The following is a 17,740-nucleotide window of genomic DNA, read 5'->3' on the forward strand; positions in this document are numbered from 1 at the left end:
TTAGGCAGGAGCGAGTGGTTGTGACCGGACATGGTTATCGACATGACGCTGAATCTACTCCGCTGTACTTGATAAGACGATACAGGCTCTCTTTTGAGTTATGAGAAGTAGCCTGTATACGTAATGCTTGAATGTGGAATTGATGTTGAAAGGGAGACACACGAGAGAACGAGGAAGACTGGACAGAGAAGTTGAAAGCGTACAAACGCGAACAAGCACATGCTATAGTAAACACCCTTCCTTACCCGTAAGATATTACATTATCGCGCGTCGGCTGTGGAAATGCGTGCTAAGATATATTTCCATCGTTTGCCATGGAGCCCAATGGAGCGTCATGTGCTCTTAATGGCCACACGAACTATAGAATTGCGAACGACGAGTAAGCAGCATGTTTGATCATTTGTTATGTGGAGCACAAGTACGATATGGAACTGATGAATGGTGTAGATGATGCAACGTAAAATAGCTCTTGGCTCACTATGAAAAGACCAAGTTCCTCTAAAAACTCGACCGAGAAGATGAATAAATCTTTCAAGGATTCGCTAATGCTAAACATGCGTCGACTGCAAGACCGACCCTAGACAAACATTAGTATCTGTCAACATGCATGGAATGAATCGTTGAAAAACTTACCGGCCCTCTTTCTGCCGCACGACATCGTCGATGACATCCCGGTCCAGCTGGGGAAACATGCCTGTCAGCGTCTCGACTACGACTTTGTGTTCCTGCCGTTGTATGCGCCTCGCTTCCTCTGCTTCAGCTGAAGCCTGTCGCGCTGCAGCGTCTTCAGCTGTCAACCTCTGCCTTTGCCGGTCTTCGTCATGCGACGGGCGTTGCTTCTCGCTCATGTTGCCGGGAAACTCTGTTGACGCACGTGGCGGTAGTTGTGGTTTCTGGGCTGCTGCAGGTCCAGACGGATGGTTTGTATCGTTGTCGGAGAAAATACGACCAATGGTGCTGAGGGGCCGTTGTATTGTTCGCAGTAAGCCTGCGACGGCTGCGTTCTCTTCCTCTGGCTGTTCCGCTTCGGACTTGCGATCCTTCAGACTTGTTGACCGTCTCGGCCCTGCGGTCTCTGCCTCCATTGAATTTCTTTGCGTGAGCTCTGGTCTCAGCGGTGTTGTCTTTTCCGCTATATGATGATAATGGGGTGATGGCATACGCTTGTGGCCGGGTGCAGTAGGGTGCAATAATGCGGATGAAGACGAAGATTCAGCCTCTTCAGCTGCGTGGCGTTCGGCAATGGCGGAGACGGCCGCTTCGACATTTTTCTCGAAATCCTCATTGGTCACTGTCAATGACGTCTTGTCAAGACCCTCGATAAACTGGATGGCGCCCATTAATGATGATATGTAGTAGCCAGCTTCTCCACCAAGCTTGTCCTGATTCCGGAACCGTAGAATGTATTGTACATTGGAGACGAGATGATCGGGGTTCGCTTGTAGTACTGTGTAAATGAGCAGTGGTACGAAGGCATCGGCTGATTGATCAGAGTTTGACGTCCGCAGAAAGCCAAAGATGACCTTGCAGCAGTTCAAGATGCAGATGATCTTGTCCCTAGGTGCCCGGTAGCTCTTGATTTTCAATAGCTCCTGTTGGGCGAGATGCAAAAACTTGCGGCCCTTCTCGCCTACCGGTTTGATGTCCAGATGCTCTTCGCTGACCCATTTGTATATGCGCACCTTCTGCGCTAAGACTTCATCCCGCTCTACATCCTCCTGATGCTGGCCCCTACGGCCTGGTCCAGGCGGCTCCTGTCTCCGTCGGCCCTTCCGGGGTGACGCTGGCTCTGGAGGCGGGATCGCAGGAGAAAATGTTTGTGTGTATAACCGATTCATGACTAGCTTCTCCATGCCTTCTCTCGCATTGTCAAACTCGGCGTCTGAGACGGTCCGCCAAACTTCACACTGTGCCATCTTCTTGCTGATGAATTCGAGGAAGTCACCAATGATCTTGACTTGCTCATGTACCATCCATTGCTTCTTTCCAAACTCGAGCAGGAAAGAGCGCAGGAACTTGGCGACGGGGTCTGCTGTCCGATGGCGTAGTTGTTCGAGGAAGCGGTGGAAGTCGAAGGGTAGGTCTGGTTCGGGCTCGGGTGCTGGCTGCGCTGGCTTGTACTTCGAGGCATGTGCGCTGGGCGATGAGGGTTCGGCGAAGGATGTGCCGGTGCCGACGCGATGTAGGGAAGATGTGCGAGGAGGTGGTGATTGGAGCGGGGCGGTCGAAGCCGAATCGTCAGCCGGAATGGGCAAGGGCTTGTCGAGCGGCACGAGACTTGATCTTCGCGGTGGGTACGGGGTCGATGGCGACTCCAGCATGGGGTTCGCAATTTCCAGTCTAGGAGACATAATTTCATTCTCGCCAGGCCCACCATCCCCTTGGAACTGGTCCATGATGCTCTGTATCTCCTCCTGCGAGTTATCTACAGCGTCGCTTGTGCCGTCGTGGTTCGTCCCATAGTCGTCGGCCGCAGCATCTTCCGAATTTCTCCCACTCGATCGTTCCTGCGACATTGGGGATGTGGTTCGGCTGGGCACGTTGCTGGTCGTGAGGTATTTGTCGTCTTTGGGCGGTGGGGGTGGAGGCGACGGCGATTGTATGGGCGCTTTCCCTGCTGATTTCTCGCTGAGCTCCGGCGGTGGTGTTGATGCTCGTTCCAGCGTCGTGTTCTCTGTCTTGGTGGTGAGCTCGTCTATCGGCGCGGTAGATGCTGGCTGCGCAGCTACTGCGTCCTTCTCTTGGGGTTCCTCGAGACCTGTTGGGGCAGCATTCGTCTCCTCTGATGTTTCAGGTGCTTTCTCTACCCCATCCGTCGGCTCTTCCTTGCCAGCATGCCCCTCGTCTTGGGCCTCGACATGGCTAGGCTGCCCCGCGTCCGTCGCCGTGTTCGCGTCATCCGTCGGTGCTTTAGACTCTGTAGGCTGCCCTACGGAAGGCGCGCTCTGGTTGCTCGCGGCTACATCGTGCTGGTCGTCCAGCTTGTCTAGCTCCCTTTCGGCATGGCTGTCGTGGGCTGCATCGGGTTGCGGAGTTGCGTTCGGGGGAGACATAGACCGAGTGCGACGGGGGATTATGGATGAGTTGTGGGTGGTTGATCAAGCGTCCATGGGTCTGGAACAGAGCTCACAACGGCTCTCGCAGGGGAAATATAAGTCAAGTGCCTTGGTGATTGACGTCTGCTGCGCCTGCGTGTGTGAATCGTCCGCATGGTCTCCCGGCATCTAGAAGCCGAGTCTCCGAGCCACCGCCGCTAGCGCGTCAAGCAACTGCAGCCGTGCCACTGCCAACACCAGACCTGCGTCGCCATTCCATCAGCCCAGCCATGTGCGGCATCTTCTTCTCGCTCAGCCAGACTGGACACGTGATACCTGACGCCAACACCCAGCGACTGCTCCGGAATAGGGGGCCAGACAGCACAGGGCAGCACCAGACCATCATCGAATCCAGCGCCAAGCACGTCCCAACGCGTCTTCACGCGACTTTCCTGTCCACGGTTCTTGCTCTACGCGGCAACGACATCGTTGAGCAGCCACTTAGGGATGATACGACCGGCTCCGTCCTCTGCTGGAACGGCGAGGCATGGAGCATTGCCGGACAGGCAATTGATGGTAATGACTCTAAGCTAGTCTTTACCAAACTTCTAGACGCATGTACTGGAACGCGCGAGGCGTCTATGCGACGCGTCATCGAGCTGCTGTCAGTCGTGCGAGGCCCATATGCTCTCGTCTTTTACGATGCATCGCACAAAAGAATCTACTACGGACGCGACTGCCTAGGAAGGCGATCGCTGCTCCAAAAGTCTACTTCTGATGGCACTCTTGTACTCTCTAGCGTGTGCGATAATGCCTCTGGTGAGTCTTGGGCCGAGGTGGAAGCCGATGGTTTCTATGTTGTAGACGCGGAGCTGGCAGATCCAACGTCAAACTCGTTCCCAGTAACGAAAGTTCCGCATCGCCGCTCAGATCAGGAAGAGGGCTCTGAGTTGTCTTTCGTAGGTAAGTCATCTGGCACACGACTTCTGCTAACAGATCCAGACTCTGCCGTTTCCTGTCATGAACCAGACTATCGACAGTAACTCTGCTGCACAGGATGCTAGGGCAGTAGAACAGCTAAGGGCGTCGTTGGAAAGATCACTCCAACTGCGCACTCAACACGTACGTGAGGCAGTGACTGGGGAATCGAAGCTTCGAGTCTTGGGAGGAACACGCGTAGCCGTTCTTTTCTCTGGTGGCCTGGATTGCACAATCCTCGCGCGCATGTGTCACGACCTCCTGCCACTGAGCGAACCTGTCGATCTGCTCAATGTCGCGTTTGAGAATCCCCGGATTCACTCCAATATCGAGCCAGACGCCAGTCCCTACGAGCTCTGTCCCGACCGTGTCACTGGACGATCATCCCTTGCAGAGCTGGTAGAGATCTGTCCTGGACGTGAGTGGCGTTTTGTCGAGGTCAATGTACCCTACACCGAGACACAAGCTCATCGCAGCACCGTCATGGCATTGATGCATCCCCATAACACAGAAATGGATCTGTCCATATCATACGCACTTTACTTCGCTTCCCGCGGAGTCGGCTTGTCGCACGTTGTGGGCAAGGCCGAAGCTGAGCCTTACTCCACTACCGCGCACGTACTTATTTCCGGACTCGGTGCTGATGAGCTCTTCGGTGGGTACCAACGACACGCTACAGCCTTTGCTCGGCGCGGGTACCCTGGCCTAATCGAAGAGCTGGAACTCGACTTCAGTCGTCTGGGAAAGAGAAACCTGGGTCGTGATGATCGCGTGATCAGCAACAGCAGTAGAGAAGTCCGATTTCCGTACCTCGACGAAGATTTCATCGCATTAGCCCTCCGTCTTCCGGTGACGTCCAAATGCGATTTCGGCCTGGGGCAAGTCACCGATAGCGACGACCCGGCACAGCTGCTCGAGCCCGGGAAGCGGGCACTTCGTTTGTTGGCATGGCACTTGGGCATGAAAAGAGTAGCTGCAGAGAAGAAGCGTGCGATACAATTTGGCGCTCGCACTGCCAAAATGGAGACGGGCAAGACGAAAGGCACGCATGTTCTAAGTCAATAAGGTCAGTCACTCTTTCGTTCTTGTTTTCCCTTTGGCTATGATTACAAACCGAGCAAGCGGTTGAGGCACCAATGCTTTTCCTCGGGGCTTTCCTATCTAGCAATGGATAAGACTTCCTCTACGCATTTGGTGTCATTGATTCGATATTTAAAAAGGCAAGTCTGAGCCTATCGATATTCCACGAAATTCAACAATCTGCACTTCGTTTGTACTAACACGATAGACAGTATCTACGTCATTCAAATTCGGCCGACGACAGATCCATCCTTAGTCTTACATCTGCATGATATGTGGCCCAGTCCATCCTACATACAGCAAGAACAGAAAAGAAAATACCGTTCAATTGCTGCCACCCCTCTCGCTTCAAATTCCCAGCCGATGGCCCAGACACTCCCATGATGATCATTAAATATGTTTCTATTCCGAGGCAAAGGAGTCGGCACATGCCATGGTGAAATTCCGGCTGGAACGACAAAGTTTCCCCTTTCAGACCAGGAGTCGAAAGAGTCGTGGTATAGCCGGTCGCGCTGCGGTGTTGTCATGACCGCCTCCAGCATGATCTCCAGCGTTGTGACCGCCGTGACCATGACCGCCGTGGCCTGCAGCATCTAGGTCTTTTTCATCGGGTAAACCAACATGGCTATCCATTTCATTTGTCGTATGTGGCGGCATAGTAGTGGTGACCGTCATCAGCGGTTCGCCCACAGTCGCCACAGTGGTACCCATCGACACTAATCTCAAAGCGGAGGTTGCGATTACTAACGAAAAATGGAACGCAATGAGGCAAAATACACCAGATGGTCGCATTCCAGCGCAGCCGTTCTTGATCCGAGTGTTCTTGAAGCCTGCCCCGTCCACATCGTGAGGCCAAGGAGACGGATCATACGGCACGTTCGCTGATGTTCTCGGTAAATCTGACGGCCAGCACCACGGTCCGGCACTGTGCGTCTTGGATGAGATCATACAGATAGTATCGGGAGGACAACAGTACTCCTGACAGCAAAGATCGCCTGCGTTACATGAACCATAAGTACCATCCTCCCGGAGGCAGCACTTTGAGGGTTTATATTGACAGCCGTTGCCACGAGGTTCCAATGGCTCACAGGATGAACGCTTGTTGAGGGATGAGGTCAAATTGCCCATGTCCGGGTTTTCTGCTCCATGGGATATTGGTAGCGATTGGAGGCGCGTGGCGGGAAAGGCCTGTTCGGAACTACCAGCCACAGACTGGACCAAGAGAAACAGAACGCGAAACAACCCGGGAGTCGTTATCCTCATGCTACCACTATTTTGCGTACTCGGAACGGGAATAATTGGTGGTATAAAGGCGTGGCCCTCAATCTCTTCAGTGCCTTTGTCATGCTTTTGCCAGCACATCGGACCGTTGAATCCATTGGCACAGACCGCGCCTTCATCGCAGCACATGTTCCCACAGCAGTCTTGGTTCGCAGAGCAGAGTCCATGAGTGCCGCCTGGTGCAGCGCAGCACTTGGAGTTGGATGCGTCGAAGCACAAGCCATCACAAGCTGATGTCCCACCGGGACAGCATCCTGCCGCCATCGTGCCGTTGTGTAGCTGGACTTCAACGCAGTTCTGGGTGATTTTGCAAATGCCCCTCTTGCCGCAGCATTGCTCTGTACTCGGATCGTAACAACCTACGCTGCCGCATGGGGAATGGAGGGGTGGGCACCGGGATGTGGTGGATAGATGTGCAGACGAGATTGCTTCGAGAGCCCAGCTTGAATAGGCGGGGCCTTCAGTAGGATGGCCTTGTTTCGCTACGACGTGGGGTGAGCTGGTGGATGTAGGGGCAAGGGGATGTGCATGGGAGTGCAACCGCGTCGGTGTTGGCTTGAGAGACTCGGAGAGTGTTTTAGTAGTATCTCCTAGCGAAGTGCAAAACATAACAGGCAGAAGCAAAATGCTTGTATAGAACAACATGTCGATTTGAAAGTATCAGTAATACTGTAAGCAACAAGCACTGAACAAGCATTGATCGTGGTACGAGGACGAGGGGATGTTGTATCGCGACCTTCTATGTCGATGCCACCACGTCGACTTCATCGTTTGACATTGAATGCATGCCTCTTCAATTATCTTGAAGACAACTCTCCTAGAGTAAAAACGCATCATGGTTGTGTAAACAGCACTTGCCAGCGGTCTTCACATGCCAAAGTCGCCTAACGAAGATCAGTGGCAAATCACGTTCTTTGGAAGATTCCAGCCACACCTGCACCGCCACAATGACGCAACACCAGTCATTCGTATAGTAGTATATAGTCCCCTCACGCGTTCCTCGAATCCTTCCCATCTTCCACACAACCCCAACAACATTTCAATCTCGAACCGAATACTCAAACTCTACACACCTTACAAACACCACAAAACCCAACCAACAAGATGCCCGTCCCAATGCCATCCGCAACTTCGCAGTCCAACTCAGCGACCCAATCTTCAGCTGCTGCGCAGGCTCAGAACGACATACAGAACGCCGCTACACGAGCTCTGGCGAACGCGAACAACGGCGAGAAGACTGAGCAGGAGAAGGAAGCCGAGAAGCGGTACGAAGAGGCCATGGAGGAGGAGTACGCTAAGCGTGAGGGCGGAGCTTAACCTCCAACTCATGACATACTGGTCATAAGAGGAGGGAAGAAGACATCACAGGCTCAGAACGATACCCAAACATAACAAATGGCACACCCACATAATGTTCAGAAACCTCACAGTTCAATTCCATTTTCATTTCATTTCATCCCATTCCATCCCATCCACCATCATCAATTCCCCTTCAGCGCCTTCTCCACAACCCCCCTCGGCCGCTCCCCCATCGGAATCTCCAACGCAAGCTCATGCCCCCTCTCCGTCATCTTCCCCCACGTCTTCTGCAATATCTTAATAATCTTCTCCTCATCGTGTTCCTTCTCAAACGCCTCGAACTGGTCATCCAGAAAAACAAGACACGCTACGTCTTCCAACACCATCGTCTCCTCATTCACTTTGAGGTCTTCCTTGCGGATCAAACTACCGACTGTTGACGCGTCTTCAGCGGTGTATCCACTATCGAGGCAGATTTGTTCGACCAGCTCGGCTTGTCGTTTTTTGAGGAAAGTGCGCCAGGCGTGGTAGCCCGGGCGTGTCATGGGGTAGCTGGCGCGAGGCACTTCCCAGCGCCGGAAGTGTTGGGCGCGGATGGCGAGGCGGAGGGGCTCGGAGGCTGAGGGGGCGCGTTTCTCGAGGTAGGAGGTGCATTTCTGCGCGTAGTGCAGTTCGTAGGGGAGGGAGGTGGCGTTGATTGTGACTTTATTTGGGTCTTCGGCGTGGGCTGCGTCGATGGCGGTAAGGGCGCGTTCGAGGGGGGTGGACATGGTGGTGGTGGTTTAGGATGCTTCAGGTTGGCTATGGGGGTCGAAAAAGTGTTGCGCGGTGTTGCGATGCGTGCGCGAGGGTGATGTAAGGCATTTCGTCTGGTGTCAGATTGGTTGCTGGGTGTTGCGCAGAGATAGCGGCGGATGCCCCGCGTCAAGTGGGGGTCGACCCTGCTTGCCCTGGCGATCCCCGGCCAGGACGCGTGCGCGTCGTGCCCATCCGCGACATCACCACGATTCCATCTGCCTCCTCCGCGGCCTCTTATGCGACGTCACTGTGCACATATTGCGTCCTTCTCCCCCTGTTCCTCTGCATCGCGTCAGTAGATGCGGTGGCCTTTGCTGATTGGGCAACGACGACACCGCTGTTCTGCCTCTCCTCGCCTCGAACATCAAGCCACGAACGTCAAGCCGCTCACCTTGTTTTTCAGCCTCACCATGGCGGGTTCATTAGCGAACCGAACCCCAGCTTTTGCCATGTCTCCATCACATACTTACGACCTGTCAACAAAATCTTCTCTATTCACTACCTGTCCCTTGAATCATACTTCGTCTCGCTGCCATGGACGTGGATTGGACCGTACCGATTCACCCTGATCATTCCGAGCAAGGCATGGACCAAGGTACGACACATGACACCTTCCTGGAAGATCAAGATGCCATGGATACGATATTATGGGGGGATGTACCCATTCTTTCAATCGAACCCAGGCCCGGCTCAGAGGACGCAATTGGTCTAGGAGCAGAATCGATCATGGACTGGGGATGTTTGTGCGACTTCCCGCCCCTGTACTGCCAACAGCACGGCGTACATGGTAATTTCTCCGTAGACAACGACTTGCCACTACCGTCCTTCGGCCCGGAGCAGACAACCACGTATCCCGACAATGTTATGGAACCGTTGGAACTCGCTCCAGGATTTCTTGAGCTTACCGAAGCAAACCGAACTGACCATGTTCTATCTCCGAGTCCATTTGAGATGGGCCATGCAAGACCGAATTTGCCTTCGAACGACCAGACTCACTCATATACGGCCAATCACTCTCGCGATCCGATCAAACCGCTGGTAAAGCAACCATCACGACGCTCAGACATATCTTCGAAGAACAGGACCATCTTGTCAGCATACTTCTGGAAGAACCGCTACCCTGACACACGCGAGATGAACGAGTTGCAGAAACGAACAAGTCTGGACAAGAAATGTGTCAAGACGTGGTTCAGTAACGCCAGACAACGGACGGCTCGTCTTCGTACGTTGCTTTTACTTCTTCTACTTCCAACAGCTATTTGGAAACCTTGAAATATCCAGAATGCAACAGCTAATGTCTTCTGCTAGGTTCTCCGGTTGCTTCATCACCGCAAGAAAGTCGAGAGCGCTCAGTATCGGAGACACCCTCGCAAGCATCGACGTCCGTCTCAGCCGAGAGTCTCAGGGAACTGGATCGAGTGTCGCCCGCCCGTAGCACAACTTCTCTTGAGCGATATCTCGCGGCACCTCTCACCGAAGAAGCGATCCCTTCGACTGCTATTGACCTACTCAAGGATAATTACTCTTTGATCTTAAGAACGGGAACAACGGAACAGCTGATAGCTGAATTGAAACGCACATCGAAATTCAAGCATCGGATCCTTCGCAGGACAAATACGATGCAGTCTGAACTCGAAGCACCGAGACAATACAACTCCCGAACTCGGAAAGATTCTAGACTCAGAGCCCGGATGTCGCGAGCTCTCCTGCCTACAAACGATGTGGCTGGTAGCATAGCTGGCTCGGATAGTTCAATGACTTCTGTGAGCAGTGCAGGAAGTTGGATCAGTCAGACTTCTGTCGATTCCAGGGGTTCACGCAAAGGCCGCAGAAGCTGGGTGCAGACGCCGGATCAGCTCAACGCTACAGCATCGCCCTCAAAGACAGAAGAAGGAAAGACGTCTGCAACTACCGAGCTTCGAAAGCCTCATCCATGGTACTGCACTTGGCCGAGCTGTCTCAAGTTCTTCCAATTCCGCTCTGCATGGGACCGTCACGAGGCAGCCGTGCACTACTGGCCATACCATTGGGTCTGCAACCTGGGCGAACAGCCTTCTATGCTCCATGAAGACGCCGCATCCCGCATCTTCTACCGCGACGACCAGCTCTTAGTTCACATGAGGGGCCGCCATCATGCCAACGTCACCAAGAATATCGTTTCGACATTAAGACAGGTCAACCCAAAATTCGATCGTGGTTACTTGAGGTGTGGATTCTGCTTTCAAACTCTGTATAATTGGAAGGGAAGGCAAGATCATGTTGCTGCTCATATAGAAAAGGGTCTGCCCAAGTCCTCATGGCTGGGTTGGAAGAAACTGGTGTTGGGCTCGCCCAAGGATAGGAAGCCCGGCGATGAGCTTGTGCTTCCATCGTGGGATTTCTGGAAACAGTGCCACGTAGATTGCGAATGAACTGATGCAAGTCACTGAGATTTGCCTTCCATATATGCTTTCTCACATAGATGATTCAATCAAATGCCCCTTATCATGTTCAACAGAGTGTACATTGAAATCACACTTCTATCAACCCCAATTCCCTTGCGACGGATCCTGCGTCCACGAATTGCTATGCTGCTGCTGTAAAGACGGTACTTGGAAGTAGCTATTTGGATCTTGTTGCTGCTGCTGCTGCTGCTGCTGATCTTGCTGTGCCCATCCATTACTTTCCTGCCCCGATATCGAAGACGCACCAGGACTATGGCCCTGTCCCTGATGCGGCGCCGGAAGTCCCGGTCCGTACACCATCGCTCTTCTCTTCTGGCCACCGGAAGGTTGTGGCAACTCCGGCACCGGCTGAGGTGACGGTGTAGCCCACGTTTGCTGACCTGGGCTCGCATCGAAGGTCATACCGTGTGGTTGTGGACTATGACCGGAGCCATCGTACGAAGTGCCGGTGTAAGACATTGAGCTGGCGAAAGGACTTGATTGCGGGAAGAGACTAGGTGGTGTCGTTGGACCGCCAGGATACATCAGGTTCGGCGCTTGCGGCGAGACGGACGGCATTGGTAGCCATTGCGGAGGGTAATCGACAGGCGGCGAGAGTTGCTGTACTGGAGGTGAGGTTTGTGGGGACGTCTGCTGGCGTTGGTAGAGCTGCGCAGAAAGAGCGGCTGACTCTCGTTGGAAGCGGTCACGCCAGTGAGTGAAACCGAATCTCAACCCGAACTTAGAAAGTACAGATGTGTAGTCGTGGATAGCGTTGATCGCCCGAGTTGTAGGATCCAACGGCGAAGTCTGCCCCTCTGGCAGCAGTGGCGACGGGAAAGGTGGTGCACTGATCTGCGCGGGTGGTGCGAGCGGATCTTCCGATTCCGTTTGAGGGGCCAATGGGGTTGGTGGTACTGGCGGTCTTGGGTCTAGGATCATTTCCATGTTGCGTGACAACACATCGACAAACTGCCGGCCTGTCATGTACGCACGCATAGCGTCATAGAAGGTGACTGGAGGTTTGACTGTATGTGACGGCTTATCCAATACGGCCAGCAGATTCGTGGCATATGCTATGCAGTGTTCGAAGATCAGCCGTTGCGCATACTCGTGGATGTGGGGTATTCGCGGGCTTGGCGAGAGAATATAAACATAGCTGTAAAGGAGTTCGAGCTCAAAGAACGATTTTACGGCGGGTAAAGTGCTCTGTGGCATATCTTGGAACCACTCCGACATCCTGTTGTATTGCTTCCAGATGTATTGGTAGGGTTCTTGCCAAGGCTCGCGACCAGATTGGAAGAGGTCCATATACCACTCGGATTGTATCTCTCGTATCCTGAAGAGATCAACCGCGGTATCGAAAGATTGTTGGAAGACTTGAGATGTAGGCGAGGCAAACTTCGGTGATACCGAGGCGTTATAGAATGGAAAGCCGACGTGTGCAGCCTCGTCTGAGAATGAAAAGGCGCGAGTCTGGACGAGCGATGTTGATCTACCACATGATTAGCAAGCAGAGAGAGAGAGGAAGAGGTGCGGCCTTACCTGTCTAGAGAGTATACGCACCAGTACACTCTTCTCCGGATCTCTAGCTTTGCTCTTGACATTGCAACATTCTTAGATGGATCTTGATGTATACCAAGATCAACCATTGCTCTGGAAGCTGCGCCCACTAGTGTCCAGCTATCAAAGTGATGAGGATCCATAGTAGCATAGATGGTCCAGAGTATCAAAGCTTGAATGCTAGAAACGTAGCCCGGATGTAACACGTCTTCGGCATTTTCTAGCGCAGCATTCATGTGACCGACGGCATCAGAGTAGTGGGTGTCACCTCTCGATTCAGACTGGGAGAGACATGCGATGGCCAAAACCATGCGCACGCTCCACCGATCCCAAGGTTTCGCATTGTCGCCTTGCTGGTAGACGGCATCCACGGAGGAGTAGAGGGTAGCCTCTTCGAAGACTGGCCAAAGAGTAAAGATGTTGTTCAAGTAATGCTGAATCAGTGGCGTTGCTGCATACTTTGGAGGCAGTGCTTTGATCAAGTCTGCAGGTAGTGGCTCCTTTGCGCTCGCAGATCGTATCAGTCGGGCGTACGACATCTCTGTTGTGAAGCCATAGAAGTCTCTCGCAGTAGCATTCACAGCACTTGAAGAGTTAGTGTAGTACATCAAAGTGGACGTATTGCACTCACAGAAGACCGAAATCTGACACCAGGTCATCAATCTCTGATGCTTCCTTCCGTCGTGCAGCTCTTTTGCTGATGGGTCTAGTTGCTTTTACGGTATCGACAGAGGCTCTACGCGGGGTCGAGTTTTCAGACATGTCTAGCATTAGAACGCCTGAAGACTTCCGCCTCGCCCGTGCTTCCTGGATCTTCTTCTCGAGCTTCTCGACTCTGGATTCCAATGTAGCAACATAGCTCCGTTCTTTTCCGCGCGCAAACTGATCGTTCGTGCTCGAGCACTCAGAGGCCCGATTAGACTTTTCACAGGCGGTGCATGCGGGCAGCTTTCCATCGCACTTGACTTTTGCGGCTCGACATCGCGAACAAGCAGCCACGGGTCTGCTCACCCGGAGCAGCGGCGTTTCCAGCACCATGTTCCTTCTATCTTAGGACAAGTAAGTATGCATCGCGTGGTCACCTGACGCTGGGCGGATTACAGTGCGGAAGGGTTCAGACGAGGACTGGCATAAAAAGGAAAGCGGAATCGAATGAAATGGCACTAGGCACGATGTATGAATATCGCTGTAGACTACATGTTCAAAGACGGTACGGAGAGGGAAAGCCCTTGGCCTGACGATCGATACAGACGGGACGGCACTTACCAGCTCGGTGCAATGCACGTTGGGGGTCTAGCGCGACGATGCAAAGAATCAGGTCCGCGGACAGCCTTGCCAAAAAGGCGGTACAGCACGCGATGTATTTGGTGGTTTGGCGCTCTCGTGGTGTTGAACAGCGGGTTGACGGGTGGCGTAGCGGGCTCGCGGTACCCTGGACTTCGTAATGCCGCGGCTCTGTGGCCGAATGGAGAAGCGGCGGACGGCGGTGTTGCCCCGCTGAGTCGGCCAGGGAGAAAGCGATGCTGAAAGGGACGGGTGTGACGCGGTTGCGAGCGACGGGATGAGGATAGACGTATGCTTGGCCGAGCGTTTGAGGCCCAATTCCAGGAGGCAGCCTATCAAGGGCCTGGTCGCGCTTGATGCCCACGCTGCACGTCTTTCTTCGGCTCCCAGAGTTTGGACAGAGGCCGGGCCTGTCACCATCAGCCTACGCCGCACCAGCGACGGGGGCGTGTCATGCTTCGACTTCCTTTTGGCGCCGTCTGATTGGGGACGCTCGGTAATGCGCAGGCGTTTTTTGTGGCCCAGTCGACGTCGCGCCTCGTTCCTTCTTCCTGGTTAAAGATACACCCACCGGACGACACTCCGGTGGTACTGCTCGGCTGCTCCTCGACCCAGGCACCGCTACCGTATTCAGGAACTCGCTCCCACATCGCCATCTCGACGGCCTCACGGACTGAGGGCGCAGGACCAGACCTTGCCGGCGCGACAAACCTCCCGGGCATGGACGTGCGCGTCGATCTCCCCCACATCCCAGGCGCATCATAAGCCAGCTCCCTCGTCCTCCTCCGCCCGTGGTGAGAGACGAGCGATGGAAGTCGCGACTGCGACACACACCAAGACGGAAGGGGCCCCGCACCCGCCGGAGGAAGGCACCACCACCACCGGCCAGAGTCGCATCGCCCACACTCTGACAGCCTGCTGTCGTTGTCGGACGGTAAGCATCATACCGGAGCTGGCTGGCTACGTAATGTCCACTGACCAGAGCCCAGCGCAAGACGAGATGCGACCCCGGACTCCCTCGATGCGGGCCATGCGAGCGCACCAATTCCCACTGCGAATACTACGACCCCACCAAGGGACGCAAAATACCCCGGAACTATGTCGTGCACCTACAGCAGAAGGTGCGCGACCTGGAGAAGCAGCTGGCTGATCTCGAACGGGACGACGTGGAGCCGGACCCTGAAGATGTGATGCGTGGGGCAGCCACAGTACGTGTCCAGGACTCCGACGAGTCCAAATTCCTAGGGCCTTCCAGTGGTATCACCATCACCCGGCTGGTGATGCAGCTGGCGAAGCAGTTCACCGAGTCAAAGAGCATCTCTGAGATCGTGCCACATGCCGAGGCGAAGAACATCAAGGACACCTTCGCCCAGGAAGATCAGCGACCCACCTCCAAGATCTACCCCATGGTCAGCGACGTCGCGGCCGAAGAATTGCCCAACAGAGACCTCACCAACCTACTGGTAGAACTCTTCTACTGCAAAGGCGCGTAAGGCTGTCTCCTTGTCACCTTAATACCAACTGACTTGACTAGTGCACCCCATGTATCCCATCTTCCACGAACCAACCTTCACAAAAGATGTCGATGAGGTCTACAACGGCTCAACGGATCCCTACCAAAACTACTGTCTGCGCATGGTCATCGCCATCAGCCTGCAGAAGATGGACACACAGTATGCAGGTCTCGCCGACAGCTACTATCTCGCCGCCCTGAAATACTTCGAAGCCGCCATCAAGCCTATGAACCTCAAGACCCTGCAATGTTTTGGCCTAGTCGCCGGCTATTCGCTCCTGACACCAACGAGAACCGCAGTCTACTACATAATAGGTCTCGGCGTGCGCCTGTGTCAAGCCTTGGGCCTACACGAGGAGAAGACTATCAGCATGGGCTCTGGCGGACGTCAGGCAGACCCTCTCGAAGTCGACATGCGCCGCCGCTTGTTCTGGAGTATACTTACCATGGATTACGGCTTGTCGCATAGTCTTGGACGACCCGCACATTTCGCGACACGGCGAGAACACATCGATGTCAACTTCGGCGAGCTTGTCGACGACGTCTACATTACCAGGGAAGGCATCAAACCTGCACCACAAGCATCGCTCAAGAAATGGATCGGTATACATTTCTACAAAATGCGCCTGCTTCAACTCGAGATACGCAAGATGCTGTACCAGAGGAAGAAGCCCGAACCAAAGGACGACCAGCACCCTTGGTTTGCTCAGATGCAGTCGAAGATCGAGGCTTGGAGGGACACAAGTCCTGAAATGGACGGCGGATCAGGGCTTAACAAGGTCTGGTAAGTATGTCTTTCTGCATTCAAAGTACGTCGACTGACTGGACTAGGTTCATCGGTCGATACAATACCATGGTCGTCTTCATGTACCGTCCTTCCCCACAAGTACCTCGCCCGTCCCTCGACGCCGCCATCCGCTGCTACGACGCTTGCCAATACAACATCTATATGACTATGAAGCAGATCGAGACCAAGAGCGTCGACGTTACCTGGATCTTCACACAAGCCATCTTCATGTGCATCAACACCATGCTTTGGACATTGTCATACTCCGAGGTGCGAAGACGTCATAGCCGCGAAGAGGTCGAGGGTCATTTGAAAGTAGCCATGGAGTCGATCAGACAGGCTTCCGAGCGATGGCCTGGTGTGCAGTCTGCCATTGGTCTCTACTACAACTTGATCCAAGCCTGCATGAGGATCTTCGACAAGGATGGTGACGTTCCCATCTCCGCCAGCTCACCTTCCGACACTGCATCCGTAGGTACTGGCAATATTGTCGATGGCATCAATCGGTCACGAACGACAAGTCCAGCAACAGCTTCTACCGCGTCGGTTCGCACACCTTCCGACAAGGTACCAGGACCTGGACCTTTCGGCTACTTACCGGAACACAATCAGCAACTCTTCAACCTTGGCAACGGCCTATCGAACCCTCCCAACCCGTTCTCAAGCGCACCGACACAACAGGCTGGACTACAGACGTCGCCTCAACAGCCCCCATCATTGGCATACAACGAAATGAGCCCGAAGACCACGATGGACAACAGCATACCTTCCTATAGCTACGCACCCACAGGCCAATTCGCGCCGCTACCCACCACCTTCGCGGAGCTACCTACGTGGAACCCGACGTTCACGATGCCGCCTCAAGACAACTACAACATGACAAATATGCAGATGGCTTCATCGCCGTTCTATAACGAGGCTTACGCAGCGAATCAAGGCTACGAAATGGCAGACTATCTCAACCCGGCCTGGAGTCAAGATGCTAGGGGGACTGGGCTCAATCAGCAACAACAGATGGAGCTGATGCACGACTTTGAGATGAACGAGGCAAAGAACATCGAGATGATGATTGAACAGAGTCACCAACTTTTCCGTCCACCGCAACTACAGCAAACCTACTGAGCGCGCAGTCACTGTGCGACCATCATACCAGAACATTAAACACACTAGGTCCTCGCTGATCTACATTGGGGTACGAATACGGATATACGCGATTTAGTGTGGACGACAACCCGGTCGGCTGCCATCTCGATGTTCAAAGATCTGACGCATCCTTTCTCGCATTAGAAGGATCATTTCCCGGCTTGGCATTCGCGTACGAAAGGTTCTCGCATGCCGATCTTGTCGATCTTATCCAGCAGATTCGTCCGGTGGCAGCTGAATCAGATCATTGCATGGGCAAAAGTCTCTGGGGGCCAGAATCATACTTTCGCCCCAGGGATCCTGAGTCGTCTAGGATGGTCCCTGCACCTCGGTCAACTTTGCGAAGTCTAGCCTGTGTCGGAAGTCCAGAGTTCCCCATGGGTCGCAAGCGGTCGGCTCCGATGAACAGACCTTGGGGAAACAAACGCATCGTCCTGCAAACACGAACTCAACGAAAGCCCAGACCGGGATGGCTGGTTCGAACATCGTGAAGGAGATGTGATTGTAGGTTCATAGCAGAGTCTCTAGGCAGATGCATGACATGCAGCCCAATAAG

At 53.8% G+C, this 17,740-nt stretch overlaps 7 protein-coding genes across 7 annotated transcripts; 4 read left to right on the forward strand and 3 right to left on the reverse strand.

The window, feature by feature from the left end:
- Positions 1–531: 531 nt before the first annotated feature.
- On the reverse strand, positions 532–3,053 carry J4E93_009060 (uncharacterized protein; the record flags this gene model as incomplete). The annotated part of the gene is made up of 2 exons (XM_049346954.1): positions 532–577; positions 634–3,053. The coding sequence occupies 2 exons, from the start codon at positions 3,051–3,053 to the stop codon at positions 532–534; spliced, it is 2,466 nt and encodes an 821-aa protein (XP_049195909.1).
- Positions 3,054–3,325: 272 nt separating this feature from the next.
- J4E93_009061 (uncharacterized protein) lies at positions 3,326–5,078 on the forward strand (the record flags this gene model as incomplete). The annotated part of the gene is made up of 2 exons (XM_049346955.1): positions 3,326–3,994; positions 4,038–5,078. 2 exons carry the CDS (start codon positions 3,326–3,328, stop codon positions 5,076–5,078), a joined length of 1,710 nt encoding a protein of 569 aa, XP_049195910.1.
- Positions 5,079–7,478: 2,400 nt separating this feature from the next.
- J4E93_009062 (uncharacterized protein) lies at positions 7,479–7,691 on the forward strand (the record flags this gene model as incomplete). Its single annotated transcript, XM_049346956.1, has 1 exon — positions 7,479–7,691. The coding sequence occupies one exon, from the start codon at positions 7,479–7,481 to the stop codon at positions 7,689–7,691; it is 213 nt and encodes a 70-aa protein (XP_049195911.1).
- A 164-nt stretch (positions 7,692–7,855) lies between these two features.
- On the reverse strand, positions 7,856–8,443 carry J4E93_009063 (uncharacterized protein; the record flags this gene model as incomplete). The annotated part of the gene is made up of 1 exon (XM_049346957.1): positions 7,856–8,443. The coding sequence occupies one exon, from the start codon at positions 8,441–8,443 to the stop codon at positions 7,856–7,858; it is 588 nt and encodes a 195-aa protein (XP_049195912.1).
- A 562-nt stretch (positions 8,444–9,005) lies between these two features.
- J4E93_009064 (uncharacterized protein) lies at positions 9,006–10,882 on the forward strand (the record flags this gene model as incomplete). The annotated part of the gene is made up of 2 exons (XM_049346958.1): positions 9,006–9,693; positions 10,248–10,882. 2 exons carry the CDS (start codon positions 9,006–9,008, stop codon positions 10,880–10,882), a joined length of 1,323 nt encoding a protein of 440 aa, XP_049195913.1.
- Positions 10,883–10,993: 111 nt separating this feature from the next.
- Positions 10,994–13,228, reverse strand: J4E93_009065 (uncharacterized protein; the record flags this gene model as incomplete). The annotated part of the gene is made up of 3 exons (XM_049346959.1): positions 10,994–12,389; positions 12,440–13,042; positions 13,089–13,228. 3 exons carry the CDS (start codon positions 13,226–13,228, stop codon positions 10,994–10,996), a joined length of 2,139 nt encoding a protein of 712 aa, XP_049195914.1.
- Positions 13,229–14,461: 1,233 nt separating this feature from the next.
- J4E93_009066 (uncharacterized protein) lies at positions 14,462–17,163 on the forward strand (the record flags this gene model as incomplete). The annotated part of the gene is made up of 4 exons (XM_049346960.1): positions 14,462–14,467; positions 14,731–15,226; positions 15,276–16,038; positions 16,086–17,163. The coding sequence occupies 4 exons, from the start codon at positions 14,462–14,464 to the stop codon at positions 17,161–17,163; spliced, it is 2,343 nt and encodes a 780-aa protein (XP_049195915.1).
- Between the last annotated feature and the right edge of the window lie 577 nt (positions 17,164–17,740).

Source organism: Alternaria ventricosa (assembly GCF_023758065.1).
Source record: "Alternaria ventricosa strain BMP 2768 chromosome Unknown scaffold_19, whole genome shotgun sequence".
Taxonomy (NCBI): domain Eukaryota; kingdom Fungi; phylum Ascomycota; class Dothideomycetes; order Pleosporales; family Pleosporaceae; genus Alternaria; species Alternaria ventricosa.